This window comes from Ursus maritimus (genome assembly GCF_017311325.1).
Source record: "Ursus maritimus isolate PB19 chromosome X unlocalized genomic scaffold, ASM1731132v1 scaffold_X1, whole genome shotgun sequence".
Lineage (NCBI taxonomy): Eukaryota > Metazoa > Chordata > Mammalia > Carnivora > Ursidae > Ursus > Ursus maritimus.
In genome coordinates this window covers 93,399,378-93,407,417 of record NW_024423319.1, presented here as the reverse complement: position 1 = coordinate 93,407,417, position 8,040 = coordinate 93,399,378, and the positions used below count along the sequence as shown (strand labels likewise).

At 40.0% G+C, this 8,040-nt stretch overlaps 1 protein-coding gene across 1 annotated transcript; it reads right to left on the bottom strand.

The window, feature by feature from the left end:
- Positions 1-6,215: 6,215 nt before the first annotated feature.
- Positions 6,216-6,859, bottom strand: LOC103668311 (60S ribosomal protein L23a-like). The gene is given in 2 exon segments (XM_040625684.1): positions 6,216-6,577; positions 6,579-6,859. Coding segments are annotated over 2 exon segments (585 nt in total). The 5' UTR covers positions 6,810-6,859; the 3' UTR covers positions 6,216-6,223.
- Between the last annotated feature and the right edge of the window lie 1,181 nt (positions 6,860-8,040).

Below are 8,040 nucleotides of genomic sequence, written 5' to 3'. Positions count from 1 at the left end.
TAAAAAAAAAAAAAAAAGGTAGAAATGTGGCTGCTCCTAAAGTTAGAAGGAATACTAAGGAAGTTCACAAAATTGAAGGAAGAGTTGTAACACCCAGGGCCCAAGGTCAGGCATTAATAACCAGAATATACCAGGACTGTCCTGGACTCCATCTATCATTTCACTTGACTTCATTCTTTAGATGGGTTTCCTCTCAATAAGAAAACATGGCCCCCAACAGCTGCAGAGTCCCATCCTCTTTGCTTTAGCAACTCCAGAGGTAAAAGAACATTTCTTCTATTCTCCTAGCATCTATCAAACCAGAAAATGTCTTAGATTAACCTTAGGTAATGATAACACCCCTTGACTAATCACTGTTTCTAAGAGAGTGTGATGGAGAGTGTTGGTGAGCCAAGACAAGGATAGTAGTTGACTAAAAAGATAAATATATTAATAAAGCATATATCTTCTGTGAATCAGAGAATTATGTTACAGTACATGCACCACATTACAATAGTAAAAATGTTAAAAACAGATTCGTAACTGTAGCAAGATGGTTAAATAAATTATGTATTGCTAGACTACAATAAAACATTATATAAACATTAAAATTGATTTTACGAAATGCTTAAGGATATGAAAAGATGGTCATGATAACATAGCAAAAACAAAAAGATATATAATATTTGTAGTAAACATACAAAAATAAAGTTCTCTGTAAAGTATAGAACTCTAGGGTATTTTACTTCTTTATCATTTTCCAGATTTTCTGAATTTTCTATACTAATCATCAATTTTACAATAAAAATATTTTAAAATACATGATAAGTTATCAGGAAATAGAGTGTCCTGGCTGATCTTTGGGCTATAAAATAAGAGTTTGTAGGCCTGGTAGAGAAGCCATATGGAAATACAATAGTGTTTTTTTCCTACCATTTTTTCCTGTAGTTCCAAAGTAGTGCTTGAAGCTTGGGATTATAAGAGCTTTATGTTTGTGTTTCTTATTAGAATCTGTTATAAGTGGGCACCTGGGTGGCGCAGTCAGTTAAGCATCCAGCTCTTGATTTTGGCTCAGGTCATGATCTCAGGGTTATGGGATCGTGAGCCCTGCCTCAGGCTCCTCACTCAGTGGGGAGTCTGCATGAAAGATCCTCTCCCCCTGCTCATGCTCACTCTCTCTCTCTCTCTCTCTCTCAAAAAAAAAAAAAAAAAAACCTGTTATAAGAGCATGTTGGGTGTTTTCAGAAGTTCTTCTGGAATTGAAGTTGGAGCTAAATCATCTGGGAATTAATATTCTGCTGGTAACATGTTCAAAATCAAAGCAAAATTATTTTGAAAGTGCATGTTGAAGCAAATTTTAAAATTCAGATATATTGCATAGCTAGTGACATTGCAATCCTGGATCTCATTAGCAAATGGGAACATTATGAAGCACTGAACACTTATTTTATTCTAGTTTTAGTGAGATATAATTGACAAATAAAAATTATATATATTTAAGGTCTACCATGTGATGGTTTAATATCCCTATACATTGTGAAATAATCACCACAATCAAGCTAATTAACGTATCCATCACCTCACATGCTTACCATTTTTTATGTGTGGTGTAAACACTTAAGATCTACTCTCTTAGTGAATTTTAAATATACATTATGGTATTATTAGCTATAGGCACCGTGCTGTACATTAGATCCCCAGTACTTATTCATCTTACAATTGAAAGTTTGTATTCTTTGACCAACATCTCTCCATTTTCCTCACCGCTCCCCCAGCGCCTAGCAACCCACTCTTCTGACTTTAAGATTACATATATAAGGGAGATTACGCAGTATTTGCTTTGCCAAGTGTGCCAAGAATACACAGTGGGGAAAGGATAGTCTCTTCGATAAATGGTGTTGGAAAAATGGGATAACCACATGCAAAAGAATGAAATCAGATCCTTACACTGCATACAAAAATCAACTCAGAATATATTAAAGACTTATATTTAAGACTTGAAACTATAAAACTCCTAGGAAAAAACATAGGGGAAAATCTCCTTGACGTTGATCCTAGCAATGAAGTTTTGAATATGACACCAAAACCCAGGTAACAAAAGCAAAAACGAACAGTGGGACTACATCACACTAAGAAGCTTCTGCACAGTAAAGGAAACAATCAACAAAATGAAAAGGCAACCTACAGAATGGGAGAAAATATTCACAAACCATGTATCTGATAAGCATTCAGCAGTTTAAATATCAGGCTCTTTTCTATGGAAGTCTTTTCTATTCTCCCTTGGGAGAAATAATATAAAACCCCACGGGACGATACCGTAAGGTAAAAGGTATGAAAGGAGGTCAAAGAAATCAAGTGAGTTTTCAGGCAAACTCCAGAGAGAGCTAAAGGTGTTCTTAATAGATCCCCTAACTATAAAATACTGACTGTAACTCTTGGCAACCACAAGAAATTCAAATTGCCTGACATTGATATCTCCATGAATTATAGTGACTTCAGGGATGGAAGAATTTGTTAAGTTCCTCAAGTATCTAGTTGAAAGGTTTTTTGAAGCTGTGAAAGTAAGTCTTAGTCATAAACACGCCTTATTTCACTAGAAACTTGGCAAAAATCCCAGCTATAAATGAGCAAACAAATGTCATAAAGATGGGAGAGCATTTAGTGGGAGGGAGTGCCTATGTGTTTATGCTAAAACTGAAGGAGTGTGTGTGTGTGTGTGTGAATATTTAAATAACGTTACTAGCCTGTGAAATTACCTACTTCCTACCGAGGTCGCTGATAATGCTAAGAAGAAAATCCTCCAAACACAGACAAATGAGAACTACTTCTTAGACATCTGCTTTTCAACTCTACTATGAAAAATTGAAGACATATTGGGCTTCAGGCTGAGTTATTTACTACCTCAACTCAGTGGACAATTTGCACTCCTCCACAGCAGTTTGGGTTATAAAGATCTGGTATGAGATAAAATGAAATACAGCGCAGCAGTTTTCTAGGGAAAATGCATTAGTTTTAGCTTTCAACTCTTTTGACTTGAACTCCCTTGCGGAGCTCCTATCCCCCTTTAAAGTACAGCTGCCGCAGGTCAGTGTAGGATTTTTTAAAAATTCCCCTTTCCTGGTCCTGATTTCCTGATCTTTGGGCTATAAATTGCACTGTGTTTAGGGCCTCTCCATCTCACCTCTAAATTTGGAGCATGTGTCTAGGCGAAAACAGATACAAAGCAAGCAAAAATGAAAAAACAAAACCCAAACTAAAGCATCACCCTTCATGTGTCTTTACAGTCCTGGCTTCCTTTTATAATGCATGACCTATAGTCATCACAGTCTAAGTGCTTCCTTTTATAGAGTATGACCTGTCCCATCTCCCAGCACTTGAAATCTGTTGCCGCTTTTTAATCATATTTACCCCATCCATCTCATCAATAGTTAGGTTGACCAGTTTATTTTCCCAATCTCATTGTATGATGCCTTGAAAACTAATTTTTCATGTATTTTGGCCAGTTTGGGGGTTTTGGGTTTGGTTTTGTTTTGTTGGAGGGTTTCATTTTTTTGTTTGTTTTTTGGTTTGTTGGTGTCGTTTTAGTTTTGTGTGCAAGTGTCCTTATTAAATGATCTTGGCGGGAAGCATAAGTACGGTGCCATTTTTAAAAATTCCATCCTTTACCCCTCTCATCTGACCAGAATTCGGGCTGGTAAGTTTTAACATTCTCAGAGGATCATCCCTCCTTTCTCAAGCCCTCAATTAAGTCTAAGTTCAACCCACCTACAGCAGAGCAACATTCTCTTCACTGACTCTCCCACCATTTCTGTTTCCCTTTGTCAACCTGCCTTCAACAATATGGCCCCAGTCAACAATTCTAGCCCCTGGGAGTTCCAGCAGTCATAGTGGAAGCCTTGAGCATGGAGGATATGCTTTGGGACAAAGAGGTCTCTCTCAGATTGGGGGTTGCGTCTGTTTATGCAAAACCAAATGGAAAGTGGAAGAAATCATGTGAATACTTCAAGAAAATACCATAGCCTCCATTGCAGCAGCCACTGGCCGAAGACTTATGTTAGGGATATAATAGGAAAGCATGTTTCTGGTGACCTTGTGGGCTTCATTGTTGAGCCAAGGGTCAAGCGGTCGGGAAGGCCCGTTTGCAAGCGGTCAGGAACGCCCGGCCTGCCCGCCAGTTGGGAACGCCCAGCTGTTTTGGGGCAGAACACCGCTGAAACCTGATTGCTCTTAACGGTAGCCCGTGGGGCCCCTAGAAACATGTTTAAGAATAGGCCCCACTTGCTAAACGTTACATCACCTGATCCCCTGACCTTCCTCGTGATTTACCACCATCCCATATGGCCTTCCCCGTGATGGTGATGCACCACTATCCCGTGACCCTCCCCGCGATGCACTACTATTCACTAGAATGTAATATGGATCACTCCCTTGATTGATTGTGATTGTAATTGCCTTTGATTGTTGCCAATAAATACGGGAGGTTGCAGCTGTTCGCGGCCATCACTCGTGGCTGTCATCGCCTGCACCCACGCTCTCTTTCGCAAGCTAACCTGTCTGTGCCTTGTCCTTCTCCCCAATCCACGAATCAAGGGTGCTGCGCCTGTGGCGCTGCGGACGTGCCGCGGCACTCCATTTGTTGGATATTTCAGATAGACAGTGTTTGAATTCGATAGGTGTGGAAGTACCTCATTGTTCCGTTTGTAGCTCACTTGTGGGAAGAGAGAAAGCCTCGAGTTCTCCTGATGTTTGTGTTCCTTATAGGGTGCTTACTGAACATAATGTCTTATTTTTATTTTTTTCTTCAGATTTAAATAACATAAACTGGATAATGGTGTATGAGGTGGGGAAGAGCTAAATATGTAATTTTATATGAGTAAAAGTGCTTGACATCAAATAATCTCAGAATTAACTAGCACATTAAGCTAACATCTAGAATTTGCTATGACAAACATAAATGCCAGTTCCCAGTTGACTGTGTCTTTCTTAAACATAGGATATAGAAGTTGTTTTCAACATTTGTATTCCTGAAAACACGTTGGTCACTGTGCTTCAGATGATCAGTGAATGCTAAATGGAAGAAATAAGTGGATCATTTGTTCCTGTCTTTTTTGTGGCTTTCCAAAGACTTGAGGGTTTTTTTAGCAGTATGTTACCCATTATCCATAAATTCATTAATTTATTCTCACTAGAAAATATTAGAACGACCCAGGGAACATTTGATACATTTAGCCACTGCTTTTTTCGTGTGCTCCCTCTTCCAAAAACTTTTTAATGATAAAATCGCTGAGATGGAGACAGTGTATGCTAAGGCTTTAGAATAATGTTTCCTAAGCATCCTTCAAATCTACCTCAAATAAGCCCCGTTGGATCTAGGGGGGTGATGTGTAGACATAGCTATTGTCAGCTCTGCTCCCCACAGAAGAGCAGTGAGTCTGCTGCAGAGCATTCCTGCCTCCAGCCTGCACAAAGGAAGGCTTCCGCCAGTCTGCTGTCACTTCCAGAGACCTGCCCTCCCTTCTCAGGGGAAGAACAGATCGTATGGTTAGCTCATCTTACACACGAGATGCTTGATAAGGCCATGAAGACGTAGAACTACAGGGTTTCGTTTTCATAATTACAAAGCAAGTCCCTTCAGTAAAGGAAGAGAACTATGCCTTTCTGCAACTTGACAAGTAAAGATTGCTTTTCTCATCTTTTACTATCTCCAGTGTGCTTACCAATGGAGAGACGGGGCTCAAGTGTGACAGCCTTGAACTTTGACGATCACGGAGGCCAGCCTCAGGCCCTGCTGTAACTACACTGGCTAGCTGGCCAGTGTGTGCAGGGCAAGGCTAAGGGCTCGCCCTGGAAGCCATGCCAGTTTCGTGTTGTAGCATTTGGAAAAGGGAAGCTAGAGATACACAGACATTTTAAAGGCCATTAAAGATAACGAATGTATGGGGAGAGGAATACAGTGTGCTGAGAACTGTAAGAACCTTTGGTCCTTTTACATTTTGCAGTTTTTTTAATGAGAGAGCAGTAGGAAAGGGCAGGAAAGGAACACTGGTTGTTCGGCATGAACTCAGGACCAGGCTTCGGCATCAACGCTGAGTCTGAAACACCACTGCTTATTCTCTGAGGGGAGTCTGGTAAGTCTTCCACTTGGGCACATATCTCTCTGCCCTTTTTTTTTTTTTTTTTTTTTTTGGTCTAGTGAAAAAGAACAAATGGTAGTCCCCTGAAGAATAAAAATAAGATGTTATTTTTATTTTATTTTTTCCATTTTATTTTTATATTTTTTTGTGGTGAAAAACTTTAGATTTAGATGTAGATGTGGCCAGCTGGTCTCAGTTTCGAGGATCCCATTTTTGTTGGCAACATCCAAAGCATCATAGTCAGCAGCCAGTTGAATGTATGTCTTCTTCTCTTCCTCGGGCCTGGTCAGGATGTTGACCTTGGCCACATCAGGGTCATAGAGCTTCTTCACAGCCTGTTTGATCTGGTGCTTGTCGGTTTTGATATCCACAATGAACACAAGTGTGCTGTTGTCTTCTATTTTCTTCATGGCTGACTTGGTGGTCAGGGGCCACTTGATGATGGCATAGTGGTCAAGCTTTTTTCCTCCTGGGGGCGCACTTTCAAGGATATTTGGGCTGCCTTTGGAGATGCAGCGTCTGGGGCTGTGGGACTGTAGGTGATGTGCAGATCTTCAGTTTTTTCTGACTGTGGATGGCTTTCAGCACCGCTTTCGTGGCCTTCAAAGCTCTTGCTTTGGCTTCAGCTTTGGGAGAGGCCAGGGCTTCCTTCTTCACCTTCGGTGCCATGTTCGTGAAAGGGGTATTGTTTTCCATTTCAAATTATGGTAGTACTGGGGCGTCTGGCTGGCTCAGTCAGAAGAGCATGCGACTGTTAATCTCAGGGTCCCGAGTTCAAGCCCCATGTTGGGGGTAGAGATTATTTAATAAGTAAATTTTTTAAAAATATTTTCAAAACTTACGGTAGGGGATGCCTGGGTGGCTCAGTTGGTTAAGTGTCTGCGTTTGGGTCAGGTCATGATCCTAGGGTCCTGGGATCAAGTCCGCATCCGGCTCCTTGCTCACCAGGGAGCCTGCTTCTCTCCCTGCCTGCCCTCTCCCTGCTTGTGCTCTCTTTCTCTGACAAATAAATAAATAAAATCTTAAAATAAAATGAAATTTAAGAAGAGGTTTCCATTATTTAAATAAATAATAAAAAATTATGGTAGTACTTAAGTATTACCTTTTAGGCTCTAGTCTTCCTTAGCCTTTTACAGACTATAAAAACTAAGAAATACTACTGTTAACTTCCCCAGAAAAATCAGTAACCTGGTGTGGTGTATAAGTGAGGTACATACTGTCTTTGAGGTGAGGGTATGAGAAAAGGAAAAATAATGGAGGCATAAGAAAAACGAGTTTTAGTAAGTGGCCTGAGAGATAGCTCAGAGTTGTAGCATTTTCTGTAAGCAAGTGGTGTGTCTGTGTTGTCAAAATACAAAGGAGGTTCACATATCAATCCCTGCCCAGACAGGGAGGACAATATAAAAGCAAAGGGAAAAACTGAGTACAAACTTCAGAAGCGAAAAAATTAATAAATATTTTGAAGAATAGTACAGAGATCTCCTTTTGCCTTGGTACCACGAAGCCTGCTGACTTAATGCAAATCACAGAAGGTTGCTAGGCAATGCATGTCCCGGTGCCAGTCAGGTGACTCTGTTATTCTTTATAGAGTGCCTATCTCTGCTTTCTGAGACAAAGGATTGCATTTTGTTTTTCAAGGATGCAATAATAGTTTTGTTTTGCTTTTTTTTTTTTTTTACCATTTTAAGGCTGTGATATCTCAGTCTATGTACTTTTCTTGAGAATTAAATGTGTATTCCTATGAAAAACTAGACCATAAGAAGATAGAGAAATGTCAATATTAGAGATGCTTTTCACTGAGTTGATGAGGGAAATGGGGATTAACCTCGATGTTAATGTAATTTATGTGCAGAACTCCTCCTAACATATGTCCCTGGTATCTTCCAAAGTCACATGGTCTACAGGGGACAAACACCATTACTGAGAA